This window comes from Salvelinus alpinus, chromosome 15 (assembly GCF_045679555.1).
Source record: "Salvelinus alpinus chromosome 15, SLU_Salpinus.1, whole genome shotgun sequence".
NCBI classification, from domain to species: Eukaryota; Metazoa; Chordata; class Actinopteri; order Salmoniformes; family Salmonidae; genus Salvelinus; species Salvelinus alpinus.
Genome location: NC_092100.1, coordinates 52966304 through 52984549, shown reverse-complemented (window position 1 = coordinate 52984549; position 18246 = coordinate 52966304). Strand labels below are relative to the sequence as shown.

The 18246-nt window shown below is 41.8% G+C and overlaps 1 protein-coding gene across 1 annotated transcript in view; it reads right to left on the bottom strand.

Annotated features, from left to right (window-relative positions):
• Positions 1 to 18246, bottom strand: part of LOC139540317 (copine-8-like) — a 93431-nt gene that overhangs the window by 8701 nt on the left and 66484 nt on the right. Inside the window, exons 10-17 of the mRNA XM_071344060.1 lie at positions 17515 to 17556; positions 17096 to 17171; positions 16439 to 16495; positions 15161 to 15222; positions 14746 to 14792; positions 14300 to 14481; positions 13040 to 13167; positions 975 to 1077 (exon numbers count right to left, since the gene is read on the bottom strand). Of these exons, the coding sequence (XP_071200161.1) occupies positions 975 to 1077; positions 13040 to 13167; positions 14300 to 14481; positions 14746 to 14792; positions 15161 to 15222; positions 16439 to 16495; positions 17096 to 17171; positions 17515 to 17556 (697 nt within the window). The remainder of the gene's footprint in view (positions 1 to 974; positions 1078 to 13039; positions 13168 to 14299; positions 14482 to 14745; positions 14793 to 15160; positions 15223 to 16438; positions 16496 to 17095; positions 17172 to 17514; positions 17557 to 18246) is intronic.

Below are 18246 nucleotides of genomic sequence, written 5' to 3'. Positions count from 1 at the left end.
GAGAGAGAGAGATAATAGAGAGAGAGAGAGAGAGAGAGAGAGAGAGAGAGAGAGAGAGAGAGAGAGAGAGAGAGAGAGAGAGAGAGAGAGAGAGAGAGAGAGAGAGAGAGAGAGAGAGAGAGAGATGTTTTAAGAAAAAGAGAGCCTGAGGAAACAAGTTTCTTTTCAACGCCAGTGTCAATAACCATCGTTATCTAAAAACGCGACAGGCTGTCAGAGAAATACTCCCAATTAATATACTCCCAATTCATTTACACTAAGTACTGTAATAGCCTGTCTACTTCTCATATAATGGTACAGTAGAGATCGACTGTCATAAGACGGACAAAGTTTTTCAACTTCTGCCGGGCCTTTATAGGACTAACTATTTGTGAAAAAGTAGAAGAATCTGTCAAACCTTTGTAGGACTAATTACGGAATTAGCACCTCTAATTTCATGTATGTACAACTTGTGTCTAAACCCCAGCCAGCCTGACAGCTTATAAATGAAGCTTATTTCCATCCTCTCCCTCAGCGGATTCCTATTGCATTGTGGGTCGAGTGGGTTGCCATTCGCCAAAGGCTGAATGAGAATGATAGATGTTATCACTGTGTTTCATAACTTTTTATTGCCATTTAGGTGGACATTAAATTGGCAGAGATATGAGGAACATCTATTTTTGGGGTTGCTTGGTACTCAATGTTCTCATATCTTACTCCACAATCACATTACAAGGATGTAGGGAAACTTGTGTAACACAGAGTAGCGATTCTGTTTCTATGTAACACCATTTTGGAATAAGGGCATTCCAAAACAGCATTTATCAACATAGACAGAAAAACACACCAAATCAGGTGTGTCAAACTCTCTAGTACGGTCCCGAGCTACACGTTTACAATGGACATGTTTTAAGTCCTAGGACTCCTTTCCTCTTTTTACAGGTCTGGTGGCACACTGTAAACGTTGGGAAACTATAACTTTGACATGTACGTACGTTCACGATGGACTCCTTGGTCTGGGCCATGTCGGTGATGACGCCGTCCGAGATGATGAGGAGGATGAAGTACTGGGAGCCGTCTTTGACTGATTGCGCATACCTGGAGTGGGGGAGAGAAAGAGAGAGAGCAGAGGAGAAAGAGAGAGAGAGAGGTTGGTGGGAGGAGGAGACAGAGGAGAGCAGGGTGAGATCAATAAATCAACCAATTAAATGTATTTATGAAACGTATTTTGTGTCAGCTTATGACCTCTCTTTCATTAATCTAATCTGCTCTCAGGCCTGGATATGGGCCTCATTTGTTTGGCTGATGTTGAGGCCCATATCTTGACTATAACCCTGGGGGGTGTGTTAACCACGGTTTAATAATGTTACCATTGACTTAGTCTTGGGCTTTTGGGCCAATGCAACAGACACGCACACACGGCACGCTCTCTGAGTGACAAATGAATACAGCCACAAGTATTGGGAGAATTACGGTCTCGTCTGACACTGGAGCCGCTTATTTGTGTGAAAATGATTTCCCTCAGTGTGTTTTGGTCAAGCTATTCTTAGGCTACGTGGGCGGACGGATCACACCGAGAAATAGATGGGATTTGAGGGGCGAAGAGGGATGGAGGAGAAAGCTTGTTACAGTCAATCTTGTGTGTGTGTGTGTATAGATGACTGGGCAAGATTTCCCAATAGTGAATACCAAGTAGAGCATGTACAGCACAGGGACAATGCACTCTACGGAGAGACACCAAGTCCAGTTTTCTGTTTGGATAAAATGACCATTAATCAACCGTGTGGACAAGGCGACGCTCTCTTCGTCTCCAATAGTGTCTGTCTGCCGGTTCGATGGTACAAAGCCTTATTGGTTTTTCAAAACTAACAACTATTCTCTCTGTATGCGACGCTGAATTAATAGTTTTGATCAACAACATTGAATAATTATGGATGAAGAGTAGGAGACCGCTGACTGCTTGCTTCCGTTTGCAGTTTATTTTATTGCTGCAATAAGTATGGAATGGCGCTGGAAGCAGACAGCGACCACGTATCATCCTAATCTTGTTGGAAGTGTTATTTCTTCATAAAAAGGCACGGGTGTGATTTTGCTGTAATCTAATCTGAGCTCGGATTTCTCATCTACCTGTGTGATTGGTGGTAAATTGTGACATTTAGGCTACTGCGTTTCTGTGTGGTTACGTGAGTGGGTGGGGAAAGTATTTTCTTTCTGATCACCGTCCCGGCAGGTAACTGCCAAAATAAAGGAAACACCAACATAAAGTGTCTTAATAAGGCGTTGGGACACCACGAACGGACAGAACAGCTTAAATGCGCTTGGCATAGATTATACAAGGGTCTGGAACTCTATTGGAGGGATGTGACACCATTCTTCCATGAGAAATTCTATATTTTCATGTTTTGTTGCTGGTGGTGGAAAACGCTGTTTCAGGTGCCGCTCCAAATTCTCCCGTAAGTGTTCGATTGGGTTGAGATCTGGTGACTGACACACACACACACACACACACACACACACACACACACACACACACACACACACACACACACACACACACACACACACACACACACACACACACACACATCCTTTAAACCCCCTATGTTCATTGGAGACCCCTTTTCAAAGACACTGACATCTCTTTTTCCAGCCATGGTAGCCAAAATAATGTGTGGAAGCACCTGCTTTCAATATACTTTATATCCCTCATTTACGCACATTTCCTTTATTTTGGCAGTTACGCGTATGTTGTTCATCGATCACCTGCATGGACGGTGGTCAGATACACACAAAGCACCAATGATTTTCTCCAACTGCGAAGGCCAGAAGTGATCGTAAGGTGTGTGTGTGTGTGTGTTCATGCCACTACAGTAAGTATTGATTCCAATGGGACGGCTGAGCTATGAGAACATTTCTTTCATCTGGACTTCTCCCAGGGGGGTCACAGGTCACTGTGGAACGACAGAAAAACAGAAGAAAATGCTACCTAATGAGGCTCTATTGACCATCCCAGGTTATTGTACCACAGTGAATGGCCACAGTAGGAGTTGAATAGTTGAATGGAATGGCACTATGTATGCTCATCCAAATCAAGTTTCATGAAATCAATAACTTGCTAGTAACAGATTACATTCATATTCTGACTACCTCTGAAACGCACTTCGATAATACATTTGATGATACAGTGGTAGCAATACATGGTCATAACATCTACAGAAAAGACAGAAATGCCAATGTGGGGCGGTGTTGTGGTCTATATCCAGAACCACATTCGTGTAAAGTTTAGAGAAGAGAGCATGTTAAATACTGCTGAAGTAAGTAATATGGCTACAGGCTCATCTGCCTCACCTAAAGCCCATTCTCGTGGGAAGCTGCTATAGACTACCAAGTGCCAACAGTCAGTATCTGGATAATGCAGGGCATTGGGAAGTATTCAGACCCCTTGACTTTATAGCCTTATTCTGAAAGGGATTAAATTGTTTTTTTCCCCCTCATTCATCTACACACAATACCCAATAATGACAAAGCAAAAATCAGGGTTTTAGAAATATTTGAAAATGTATATATATAAAAATTATATCACATTTACGTTCAACATTTTACTCGTCTATATCCAGAACATACAGTCCCAGTCAAAAGTTCGGACACACCTACTCATTCAAGGGTTTTTCTTTATTTTTACTATTTTCTACATTGCAGAATAATAGTGAAGACATCAAAACTATGAAATAACACATATGGAATCATGTAGTAACAAAAAAATGTGTTAAATCAAAATACATTTTATATTTGAGATTTTTCAAAGTAGCCACCCTTTGCCTTGACATCTTTGCACTCTCTTGGCATTATCTCAACCAGCTTCATGAGGTAGTCACCTAGAATGCATTTCAATGAAAACTTCTTACGTATGAAATCCCGTTAACGGGATCGAAAGTAGCCAGTGAAAGTACAGGGCGCCAAATTCAAACAACAGAAATCTCATAATTAAATTTCCTCAAACATACAAGTATTATACACAATTTTAAAGATAAACTTGTTGTTAATCCCACCACAGTGTCCGATTTCAAAAAGGCTTTACGACGAAAGCATACCATGCAATTATGTTAGGTCAGCACCTAGTCACAAAAACATTTTTCCAGCCAAAGAGAGGAGTCACAAAAAGCAGAAATAGAGATAGAATTAATCCCTAACCTTTGATGATCTTCATCAGATGACACTCATAGGACTTCATGTTACACAATACATGTATGTCTTGTTCGATAAAGTTTATATTTACAGTGGGGAGAACAAGTATTTGATACACTGCCGATTTTGCAGGTTTTCCTACTTACAAAGCATGTAGAGGTCTGTAATTTTAATCATAGGTACACTTCAACTGTGAGAGACAGAATCTAAAACAAAAATCCAGAAAATCACATTGTATAATTTTTAAGTATTTAATTTGCATTTTATTGCATGACATAAGTATTTGATACATCAGAAAAGCAGAACTTAATATTTGGTACAGAAACCTTTGTTTGCAATTACAGCGTTCATACGTTTCCTGTAGTTCTTGACCAGGTTTGCACACACTGCAGCAGGGATTTTGGCCCACTCCTCCATACAGACCTTCTCCAGATCCTTCAGGTTTCGGGGCTGTCGCTGGGCAATACAGACTTTCAGCTCCCTCCAAAGATTTTCTATTGGGTTCAGGTCTGGAGACTGTCTAGGCCACTCCAGGACCTTGAAATGCTTCTTACGGAGCCACTCCTTAGTTGCCCTGGCTGTGTGTTTCGGGTCGTTGTCATGCTGGAAGACCCAGCCACGACCCATCTTCAATGCTCTTACTGAGGGAAGGAGGTTGTTGGCCAAGATCTCGCGATACATGGCCCCATCCATCCTCCCCTCAATACAGTGCAGTCGTCCTGTCCCCTTTGCAGAAAAGCATCCCCAAAGAATGATGTTTCCACCTCCATGCTTCACGGTTGGGATGGTGTTCTTGGGGTTGTACTCATCCTTCTTCTTCCTCCAAACACGGCGAGTGGAGTTTAGACCAAAAAGCTCTATTTTTGTCTCATCAGACCACATGACCTTCTCCCATTCCTCCTCTGGATCATCCAGATGGTCATTGGCAAACTTCAGACGGGCCTGGACATGCACTGGCTTGAGCAGGGGGACCTTGCGTGCACTGCAGGATTTTAATCCATGACGGCGTAGTGTGTTACTAATGGTTTTCTTTGAGACTGTGGTCCCAGCTCTCTTCAGGTCATTGACCAGGTCCTGCCGTGTAGTTCTGGGCTGATCCCTCACCTTCTTCATGATCATTGATGCCCCACGAGGTGAGATCTTGCATGGAGCCCCAGACCGAGGGTGATTGACCGTCATCTTGAACTCCTTCCATTTTCTAATAATTGCGCCAACAGTTGTTGCCTTCTCACCAAGCTGTTTTTCTATTGTCCTGTAGCCCATCCCAGCCTTGTGCAGGTCTACAATTTTATCCCTGATGTCCTTACACAGCTCTCTGGTCTTGGCCATTGTGGAGAGGTTGGAGTCTGTTTGATTGAGTGTGTGGACAGGTGTCTTTTATACAGGTAACGAGTTCAAACAGGTGGAGTTAATACAGGTAATGAGTGGAGAACAGGAGGGCTTCTCAAAGAAAAACTAACAGGTCTGTGAGAGCCGGAATTCTTACTGGTTGGTAGGTGATCAAATACTTATGTCATGCAATAAAATGCAAATTAATTACTTAAAAATCATACAATGTGATTTTCTGGATTTTTGTTTTAGATTCCATCTCTCACAGTTGAAGTGTACCTATGATAAAAATTACAGACCTCTACATGCTTTGTAAGTAGGAAAACCTACAAAATTGACAGTGTATCAAATACTTGTTCTCCCCACTGTATATCCAAAAATCTCAGTTTATGTTCAGTAATGTTTTGCTTCCAAAACATCCGGTGATTTTGCAGAGAGCCACATCAATTTACAGGAATACTCATCATAAATGTTGATGACAATACAAGTGTTATACATGGAATTAAAGATATACTTCTCCTTAATGCAACCGCTGTGTCAGATTTCAAAAAAGCTTTACGGAAAAAGCACACCATGCAATAATCTGAGTACAGCGCTTAGACACAAAACAAGCCATACAGATACCCGCCATGTTGTGTACAACTTCTGTCAACAGAAGTCAGAAATAGCATTATAAATATTCACTTACCTTTGATGATCTTCATCAGAATGCACTCCCAGGAATCCCAGTTCCACAATAAATGTTTGTTTTGTTCGATAAAGTCCATAATTTATGTCCAAATACCTCCTTTCTGTTTGTGCGTTTAGTTCACAAATCCAAATTCATGAGGCGCAGGCAAACTTGGTCCAGATGAAAAGTCAAAAAGGTTACATTACAGTTTGTAGAAACATGTCAAACAATGAATAGAATCAATCTTTAGGATGTTTTTAACATAAATCTTAGATATATCCCAACCGGACAATTCCTTTGTCTTTAGAAATGAAAAGGAACGCAGCTAGCTCTCACGGCCGCGCGCATGACTGAGCTCATGGCATTCTGCCAGACCCCTGACTCAAACAGCTCTTATTCGCTCCCCCTTCACAGTAGAAGCCTGAAACAAGGTTCTAAAGACTGTTGACATTTAGTGGAAGCCTTAGGAAGTGCAATCGGACCAAATTTCCACTGTATATTGGATAGGCAAAGACTTGAAAACCTACAAACCTCAGATTTCCCACTTCCTGGTTGGATTTCTTCTCAGGTTTTTGCCTGCCATATGAGTTCTGTTATACTCACAGACATCATTCAAACAGTTTTAGAAACTTCAGAGTGTTTTATATCCAAATCTAATAATACTATGGATATCTTAGTTTCTGGGCCTGAGTAGCAGGCAGTTTACTCTGGGCACCTTATTCATCCAAGCTACTCAATACTGCCCCCCAGCCATAAGAAGTTAACTGAATTTCTTTCCTTCTTAATGCGTTTGAGCCAATCAGTTGTGTTGTGACAAGGTAGTAGTGGTATACAGAAGAAAGCCCTATTTGGATAAAGACCAAGTCATGTCGGTGGAACAGCTCAAATAAGCACAGAGAAATGACAGTCCATCATTACTTAAAGACATGAAGGTCAGTCAATATGGAAAATGTCAACAACTTTGTGCAGTAGCAAAAACCATCAAGCGCTATGATGAGGACCGCCACAGGAAAGGAAGGCCCAGAGTTACCTCTGCTGCTGAAAAGTTCATTAGAGTTACCAGCCTCAGAAATTGCAACCCCAAAAAATGCTTCAGAGTTCACGTAACAGACACATCTCAACATCAACTGTTCAGAAGAGACTGTGTGAATCAGGCCTCGAATTGCAGTTCTGACATTGCTCGTCCAAATATTTATATATCTTTTTTAATTCCATTCCTTTACTTTAGATTGTGTGTATTGTTATATATTACGTGTTAGATATTACTGCACTGTTGGAGCTAGAAACACAAGCATTTTACTACACCAGGGAAAAATCTGCTAAACACGTGTATGTGAGAATTTTTTATTTGATTTGTCTTGCTTGGGCTAAAAAACACGAGCATGGATATTAGACCGGAGGAAATCTGTCCTTTAGTCTGATGAGTCAAAATTTTAGATTTTTGGTTCCAACCGCATGTCTTTATGAGAGTAGGTGAATGGATGATCTCCGCATGTGTGGTTACCACCGTGAAGCATGGAGGAGGAGGTCTGATGGTGTTGGGATGCTTTGCTGGTGACACTGTCAGTGATTTATTTAGAATTCAAGGCACACTTAACCAGCATGGCTCCCACAGCATTCTGCAGCGATACGCCATCCCATCTGGTTTGCGCTTAGTGGGACCACTAATCCAATTGAGATGGTTTGGGATGAGTTGGAGTGAAGGAAAAGCAGGCAACAAGTGCTCAGCATATGTGGGAACTCCTTCAAGACTGTTGGAAAAGCATTCCATGTGAAGCTGGTTGAGAGAATGCCAAGAGTGTGCAAAGCTGTAATCAAGGCAAAGGGTGGCTACTTTGAAGAATCTCAAATATAAAATATATTTAGATTTTTTTAACACTTTTTTGGTATACTACATGATTCCATATGTGTTATTTCATATGTAGAAAATAGTACAAATAAAGAAAAACCCTTGAATGAGTAGGTATGTGAAAAACTTTGACTGGTATTGTAAGTATTCAGACCCTTTACTCCATACTTTGTTGAAGCCCCTTTAGCTGTGATTACAGACTCAAGTCTTCTTGGGTATGATGCTACAAGCTTGGCACACCTGTATTTTGGGAGTTTCTCCCATTAATATCTGCAGATCCTCTCAACCTCTGTCAGGGAGCTCTGTCAGGGTGGATAGGGAGTGTCACTGCACAGCTATTTTCAGGTCTCTCCAGAGATGTTCGATTGGGTTCAAGTCCGGGCTCTGGCTGGGCCACTCAAGGACATTCAGAGACTTGTCCTGAAGCCACTCCTTTATTGTCTTGGTTGTGATCTTAGGGTTGTTGCCCTGTTGGAAGGTGAACGTTCACCCCAGTCTGAGTGCTTTTTGGTAAACTCCAAGCTGGCTGTCATGTGCCTTTTACTAAGGAGTGGCTTCCATCTGGCAACTCTACCATAAAGGCCTGATTGGTAGAGTGCTGCAGAGATGGTTGTCCTTTTGGAAGGTTCTCCCTTCTCCACAGAGGAACTCTGGAGCTCTGTCAGAGTGACCATTGGGTTCTTGGTTACCTCCCTTTAGGAAGTCTTGGTGATTCTAAACTTACTCCATTTAAGAATGATGGAGGCCATTGTGTTCCTGGGGACCTTCAATGCTGCAGAATTGTTTCGGTACGCTTCCCCAGATCTTTGCTTCGACAGAATCCTGTCTCGGAGCTCTACAGACAACTCCTTCGATCTCTTGGCTTGGTTTTTGCTCTGACGTGCACTCTCAACTGTCGGACCTTATATAGCCAGAGGTGTGTGCCTTTCCAAATCATGTCCCATCAATTTAAATTTACCACAGGTGGACTCCAAGTTGTAAAAACTTCTCAAGGATGATCAATGGAAAAAAGATGCACCTGAGCTCAATTTCAAGTCTCATAGCAAAGGGTTTGAATACTTATGTAAATAAGGTATTTGATATTTATTTGTAATAAATAAAACATATAAAAAACTGTTTTTCGCTTAGCCATTGTGGGGTATTGTATGTACAGTCATGGCCAAATATTTTGATAATGACACAAATATTAATTTTCACAAAGTCTGCTGCCTCAGTTTGTATGATGGCAATTTGCATATACTCCAGAATGTTATGAAGAGTGATCAGATGAATTGCAATTATTTGCAAAGTCCCTCTTTGCCATGCAAATGAACTGAATCCCCAAAAAACATTTCCACTGCATTTCAGCCCTGCCACAAAAGGACCAGGTGACATCATGTCAGTGATTCTCTCGTTAACACAGGTGTGAGTGTTGACGAGGACAAGGCTGGAGATCACTCTGTCATGCTGATTGAGTTCGAATAACAGACTGGAAGCTTCAAAAGGAGGGTGGTGCTTGGAATCATTGTTCTTCCTCTGTCTAACATGGTTACCTGGAAGGAAACACGTGCCGTCATCATTGCTTTGCACAAAAAATGATTCACAGGCAAGGATATTGCTGCCAGTAAGATTGCACCTAAATCAACCATTTATCGGATCATCAAGAACTTCAAGGAGAGCGGTTCAATTGTTGTGAAGAAGGCTTCAGGGCGCCCAAGAAAGTCCAGCAAGCGCCAGGACTGGCTCCTAAAGTTGATTCAGCTGCAGGATCGGGGTACCACCAGTACAGAGCTTGCTCAGGAATGGCAGCAGGCAGGTGTGAGTGCATCTGCACGCACAGTGAGGCGAAGACTTTTGGAGGATGGCCTGGTGTAAAGAAGGGCAGCAAAGAAGTCACTTCTCTCCAGGAAAAACATAAGGGACAGACTGATATTCTGCAAAAGGTACAGGGATTGGAACTGCTGAGGACTGGGGTAAAGTCATTTTCTCTGATGAATCCCCTTTCCGATTGTTTGGGGCATCCGGAAAAAAGCTTGTCCGGAGAAGACAAGGTGAGCGCTACCATCAGTCCTGTGTCATGCCAACAGTAAAGCATCCTGAGACCATTCATGTGTGGGGTTGCTTCTCAGCCAAGGGAGTGGGCTCACACACAATTTTGCCTAAGAACACAGTCATGAATAAAGAATGGTACCAACAAATCCTCCGAGAGCAACTTCTCCCAACCATCCAGGAACAGTTTGGTGATGAACAATGCCTTTTCCAGCATGATGGAGCACCTTGCCATAAGGCAAAAGAGATAACTAATTGGCTCGGGGAACAAAACATCAATATTTTGGGTCCATGGCCAGGAAACTCCCCAGACCTTAATCCCATTGAGAACTTGTGGTCAATCCTCAAGAGGCGGGTGGACAAACAAAAACCCACAAATTCTGACAAACTTCAAGCATTGATTATGCAAGAATGGGCTGCCATCAGTCAGGATGTGGCCAAGAAGTTAATTGACAGCATGCCAGGGCGGATTGCAGAGGTCTTGAAAAAGAAGGGTCAACACTGCAAATATTGACTCTTTGCATCAACTTCATGTAATTGTCAATGAAAGCCTTTGACACTTATGAAATGCTTGTAATTATACTTCAGTATTCCATAGTAACATCTGACAAAAATATCTAAAGACACTGAAGCAGCAAACTTTGTTAAAATTAATATTTGTGTCATTCTGAAAACTTTTGGCCACGACTGTAGATTGATGAGGAACAACATTTATTTAGTCAATTTTTGAATAAACCTGTAATGTAACAAAATGTGGAAAAAGGGAAAAGGGTCAGAATCCTTTAACGAATGCACTGTATGTGTGAAATGCTTGATAATGTATGTGATATCAACAGAGGTATACTTCAATATTGACTGGCTTTCATCAAGCGTCCCACTCAACAATAATTAAAAAAAAAATGTAACCAGTGCCTGCAACCTGGTTTGGTTTATAAGTCAACCTACCAGGGTAGTTACAAACAGCACAGGAATTAAATCATGAACATGTATTAATCATATCTTTACTAATCCAGCAGAAATTTGCTTTAAAGCTGTATCAAATCCATCGGATGTAGTGATCACAATATAGTAGCCATATCTAGGAAAACCAAAGGCCTAATATAGTGTATAAGAGGTCATACAATAAGTTATAATATTACAATAATATTTGCTGGTCTGTGGTTTGCACTTGACACATTTATGAATTTGCTTACTCCAGTTACTAATAAGCATGCACCAATTAAGAAAAAGATGGTAAAAACGGTTAAATCTTAAATGTATGGTTAAGAGGAATGAGGCAAAAGGTATGGCTAACTAGTCTGGCTGCACAACCAATTGGCAAATATACTGCAAATTGAGAAATCATGTGACTAAACTGAATAAAAAGAAGAAACTACACAATGAAACAAAGATAAATGACATAAATAATGATAGTAAAAAGCATTGGAGCGCATTAAATTACATTTTGGGCAAAAAGGAAATCTCAGCTCCATCATTCATTGAATCAGATGGCTCATTCATCAAAAAACCCACTGATATTGCCAACTGCTTTAATGTTTTGTTCAGTGGCAAGATTGGCAATTATGACATGCCAGTAAACGCAGACACCACACATCTAAGTATAACTGTCCAAATTATGAAAGACAAGCATTGTAATTTTGAATTCCGTAGATTGAGTGTGGAAGAGGTGAAAAATTGATTGTTGTCTATCAAGAATGACAAGCCACAAGGGGTCTGACAACTTGGATGGAAAACGACTGAGGATAATAGCGGATAATATTGCCACTCCTATTTGCCATATCTTCAATCTAAGCGATATTCTCTGTCAATAATGCCACTTTAATAACGTTTACATATCTTGCATTTCTAATTTCATATGTATATACTCTATTCTATTCCATCTTGCCTATGCCGCTCGGCCATCGCTCATCCATATATTTATATGTACATATTCTTATTCCATCCCTTTACTTAAGATGTGTGTGTATTAGGTAGTTGTTGTGGAATAAAACACTATCAACAAGGTCCTACAGGCTCTAGTTTGGTCACACCTGGACTACTGTTCAGTCGTGCAGGTAGGTGCCACAAAGAGGGACTTAGGAAAATTACAATTGTCTCAGAACAGGGCAGCACGGCTGGCCCTTAAATGTACATGAAGAGCTAACATTAATAATATTCATGTCAATCTCTCATGGCTCAAAGTGGAGCTACTGTTTTTGTAAGAAGTGTTGACAAGCTGAATGCACCGAGCTGTCTGTTTAAACTGCTAAAACAAAGCTCGGACACCGATGCATACCCCACAAGACATGCCACCAGAGGTCTCTTCACAATCCCCAAGTCCAGAACAGACTATGGGAGGTGCACAGTACTACATAGAGCCATGACTACATGGAACTCTATTCCACATCAGGTAACTGATGCAAGCGGTAGAATCTGATTTTAAAAAACAGATACAAATACACCTTATGGAACTGTGAAGAGACACACACACACACACACACACACACACACACACACACACACACACACACACACACACACACACACACACACACACACACACACACACACACACACACACACACACACACACACACACACACACACACATTGTAATATTGTTGTATGGTGGTATTATACATTTTGTAGACATTTTGTAGATATGTAGTGGTGTAATAATGTTATATGATGTACTGTTTTATCTTTTATTTTATGTGTGACGTAAGTGCCTTAATGTGTTTTGCCCCCAGGAAGATTAACTGCTGCCTTGGCAGGAGCTAATGGGGATCCCTAATAAATACAAATACATGGTGTGTGTGTCTGTGTGTTGTCTGTGTCTGTGTGTGTGTGTGTGTGTGTGTGTGTGTTGTCTGTGTAAGCGCGTATTCGTATGTATGCGTGTGTATGTGTGCAAGTGTTTGTGTGTGTGTGTCTGTTGTCTGCGATCATGCGTACGTGGGTATGCATGTGTGTGTGCATGAGTGTGTGTGTGTGTGTGTGTGTGTGTGCGTGCGACCTACCTGGCCACGTGGTTAATGACAGGTGAGAAATGTGTGGGGCCATAGAGTCGAACAGACTTAAGGCTTTGGTAGTAAGCCTCCATCACCCCCTCTATCCCACTGCAGTACGGATTCTGGGGGTTCCCATTCTGCACAGACACACAAAGAACAAACAATATAAGAATCAATTAATTGATTATCAATTCATCACATTTATTTAAAAGCACATTGCATAACGGCAGTTGACTCAGTGTTTTTACAAAAACCTGACCTATACCCCAAACAGCAAGCAGAACATACAAGATCAGTAAATGCATAAACCACTTTTTAACTCTGTAGTGTCAAGTAACAACTTTGGGAGAACACCATATAGTCTTGGATTTCACCTTGCAATTATGGTGAGGTTAACATGCATTTTCTTTCGTGCTAATTGTTTTGTACTGTATGCAATGTGCATAATGTAAACTGTTGTGTACTGTATAATAGAGTTTCCCAGTAAAGTGAAGTGGGAGAAAGCCATCTTGACCCTAGCTGCTTTGGTTGGCCTCCCGTGAGCATGGAGAAGACAGCCACTCTTTGCTTTGCAAATGGAGCTTGGGTTAATTCTGCCTCTCTTCTTCCTCTTCTACTTTATCCCACCTTCTCTGTCCTATACTCCCCATCTCTTCTTCCTTATCCCTCTAGTGTCCTCTCTCTCTCGCCCTCCCTCCATGTATCACCTTGCTAAAAGGCTGACTCAGTAAATCCTTAATGCTTAGATTAACTCTCCTTGAGTATTACCCAACTGAGCAGCTGGATTGGCTGCCGGCGCCCGGGGCTGCGTGGGCATCACATCTGGATAGGAATTTATACGGTAGAGGACTGTGTATGCGTTCCAAATGGCACCACATTCCCTATGTAGTGTACTACTTATGAACAAAGCCTAATACTTTAAGTCAGAGGATGGGCTCGTTGTAATGTCTGGAGTGGAATGGGAACCATGTCTTTAATACCTTTCCATTCCAGCCATAAGAATGAGCCTGTCCTCTGGATTCTCCCTCCAGCGTTCCAGAACCAGGATGGTTGGGAGACTGGCAGGTTTAAAGGATGAGGGATGGAGGGAGATTACGTTTACATTTTGGGCATTTAGCAGATGCTCTTATCCAGAGCGACTTACAAGAACAATTAGGGTTTCACCTAGTAGGCTCGGGGATTCAAACCAGCAATCTTTTCAGTTAAGGGCTCTTAACCGCTAGGCTACCAGCCGCCCTAGATGGACGGGGGTGTCTCCAGTTTCCTCACCAGAGCGAACTCGTGCGAGACCCGTCCGTCTGGGGGCAATTTGGCTCCGAAGCCCAGTGCAGGGAACATCTTGTCACTGTCGTAGTCCTGGATAATCTCCCCTACAGCTCTCAGAGCCATGGCATAGGCATTCAGCTGGTACGGACTCATGTAGTGTAGAGAGGTGGGCTGGGAAGGGTTGCCTGAAATCCAACAAAATACAATACAACTGAGCTCAGAGCTGCTACACCTATCTCCTCAGGGTCTACATCGGAAGACAAGGAGTCAGCATAGAGACTTTTCAAATTCATAGCCAAGACAAGTTTGCATGATATGAAGCAGTTTTGTAACAGAGACTGGTATGGTATTGTAGCTAGAAGGTTGCCAATTCAAAGTTGATGTCAAGAAGACCTTGCTGCCACACATGCAGAGGGTTCTCAAGGGCTGACAAGAACTAAGCTACTCACCATTTGATGCTGTGAAATCAATTGCCACTGTGAAACTAATCTGAGTCCTACAACACAAGAAAACAAGGAAGATATTGAACATCACTCATGCAAGATTTGATAACACCATGACTCAACGTGATCTCACTAACTCAATTAATGGACAAGGGGGTATAACTAATTATTAACTGCTGTTTCCTGCAACATGAATGTAGGCCTATGTGCTGCTTGGAATGCAAAACGAGCAAGCCAAGTTGGATGGGTGAACACCACAATCAGAAAGCACAATATACAATTGAAAGCTAGTACTAAATTATTCACTTGTAAATGTAATGCTCATCTAGGGATTATAGACATAAGATAAAGAGTGATGGCGTATCCAATGTGTCCCTATTCAAATAAAACTTTAATTAAAAAATACAACTTGAGAACGTACCCTCCTTTAATGTAATCCAGGAAGGTAAGTTCCATGTCCACCAGACAGGACAGAAGGGTTACCTGGCAACACGTTCGGAGGTTAAAAGGATACTTTTTGAAGTTTTAGCTTATTTTCTACTTATATGAAGATGAAAACTTCATAAAAGTGAACTATCCCTTTAAAACATAAATCAAATCAAATTCTATTGGTCACGTACACAGATCTTCAGGTGTTATAGCAGGTGCTGCGAAATGCTGCAGTAGAATGTCTCCCAAATACAATACAAATACACAAAATGTAAACAAGAAATAAAGAAATAAAAATCGTAGATATATTAGAGTGAGCATGTGTCAGAATCCAGAATATAAATGTGGTGTGTATTGACAGTATATAATTTGGAAAAGAAAATAGTATGTACAGTAGTACGTATATTAGGATGAGCTATGTCGAGAATACAGTATATATTGTACATACACAGTGAGTAAACAACAGTATATAAACAGAATATGAGGTGACCAGCATTCATATATACATTGGGTGTTAGTCTCAACATGCAGGGCTGAGTACTGGGCAGGTAGCCCGGCTAGTGATGGCTGTTCAACAGTCTGATGGCCTGGTGATAGAAGCTGTTTTTCAGTCTCTCGGTCCCGGCTCGGATGCGCCTGTACCGTCTCTGTCTGCTAGATGGTAGCTGAGTGGACAGACTGTGGCCTCGGTGGCTGAGATCCTTAAGATCTTCTTGTCCTTCCTCTGACAGCATGTGCTGTAAATATCCTGGAGGGCAGGCAGCATGCCCCCCATGGTGCGTTTGGCTGACCGCACCACCCTCTGGAGAGCCATGTGGTTGAGGGCGGTGCAGTTGCCGTACCAGGCGGTGCTGCAGCCCGACAGAATGCTCTCAATGGTGCATCTGTAGAAGTTTGTGAGGGCCATGCCGCACATCAGGATTTCAGTGGAAATACAGTAGTATCATAATTATAACACCTTATTTAAATATGGCACGACAACAATCGAAGAGTTGGCTAAAACACATACAGTAGAGTACTAAGCTATTAATTCAACTGTGACGCCTTTGAGCTATGAACATGCAACAAATAAGTGCAGAATTACATCCATAGTATGCATCGCAAGTGGAATCATATTCCCTACATAGTGCACTACTTTGACGAGAGCCCAGAGGGCTGTAGGGAATATGGTGCCATTTGAGACACAGCCATACAATCCCACTAAGATACAGCTAGGGTTGAAAGACAGGTGGCCTTTTCAAGTCAAGAGTATAAGATGGTATCGACTCACTGTTCCTGAGTTGAGGTATTTCTTCTTCTTCTTGCCTTTCTTCTTTGGATTTACCACCTGCAGAGAACAGAACATGGCTTGGTTCACTTTGTTGCGTCTTATTGATCTTGAGTTGATACACAAAGCCAAGGCAACTGAAAGCCTGACTTAAAATGAGTTTTTTCATCAATCAAATTGACTGCCTAGACCAGGGGTGTCAAACAAATTTTGCCCTGGTGGCCACATTTGGTCTTCAATAAGGTCCAGAGGGTGCAGTAAAAATGGTTATATTTCCTCACTGTCAAGATTTGCACAAAAAAAGTCCTCTATCCACCGTTTTGGGAATGTTCAATGCTCCCTGACTGTCTAGCTTTCATCTTGGGGATTTTTAGCGAGTTGGACAGTTTCTACACATTTCTACACAGTTTTGATTTGGTTGTAGTCATTTTAAAGTATATTGAGTTTGTATTTGACTAAAACCACCTGCATGCCTGATTGGACCCCCTCGCGGTCGATGTATGACGCCCCTCTCCTAGACTCTGCAATACCACCCTGGAAGGCTCAATGTTTGGGTAAACAGTTAAGATAAGGGTGTGCGCTTGTTTCACTATCCTTGTGGGGGTGTGCGTTAACGTGTGTGAATGTGTGTGTATATACACCCGCTACAACATGTCTCACCTCGTAGCTGTGAAACTGTGACTGGCCTCTTGACATCTCTCTGTAGCTGGTATTGAATTCCCCAATGAAGTCATGGCTGGAAGAGTAAACACACACAGTGTCTCACACACCTGCTGGGATTTCTTTCCAGCTGGGATCGCCTTTCTAGGAACAGATCCGATGGTTTAAACATGACTTTTCAAAATGCCTTTGTTGCAACATCGGTACATTGTTACAAACTCCATCACAGGGTGACTCCAAGCAGCAAGTTTGTTTGCAATCATCGAACAATAACCTACATTATGTAATGACATACATGAAATACATAAGCAATATTTCTGAGTGCAGACTATTCATGTGGTTGCGCCTGAGGCAATTACTATAGCAGAAGTGCAGATAATAAGTGAAGTGTGTGCGTATGTTTCTGAGACAGTACCCACCCTCCATCTCGGTCCCAATCATACACCTCCACTTTTATGCTCCTGAAGGAGAGAGAGAGAGCGAGAGAAAGAGAGATAGAAACTCCATTTGAAAAAGTAATTAATGTGTATGATTGAAAATCTCTGCTGTTTAAAAGAGAGGTGCTCATCTGTGAAAGAGGATGGTCTGGCTCTAAGAGGGTGTGCTCTCAGAAAGATGTCTGCGTTTGGGATTCAATGTACTAAGGGAGTGAACATTAAGGGTTACATAGAGAAAACTGGACCTCTCTGAAATGAAAATGGGTGGCCTTCCCTTCAGCAAAATATATTTGACCTAAACACCTTGAACGCTTGAAAAACAAAAACTGACCTTCCCTATAATGATTCAAACAAAGTGGATAGCAGAGAACATGTCTACCGATTACCCTCAATTCTTGGACAGACCAGTTTTAGAAACTGTTCTTCGTCTTGTAAGCGTTACATGGCATCGCAGGAATTTTGATAGCGCACAGGGCTGCGGGCCAGATGGTTGTGGGTTCGCGTAGGGGTGGAGAGATCTCCTTTATAGTAAAAGCATTACATGAATCTATCATCGTATTAGCAGGTCCGAGAAAAAAATGCCTTTTATAAACATTTCATACAATTCTTCGTAATTTTACATATTAGCGTAATCTTTTTTTTAATACCAAACAAATGACCGAAATAACAAACGAAGACAAGCACAGAGAGATAAGCCTGCGTGTTCATTTTATC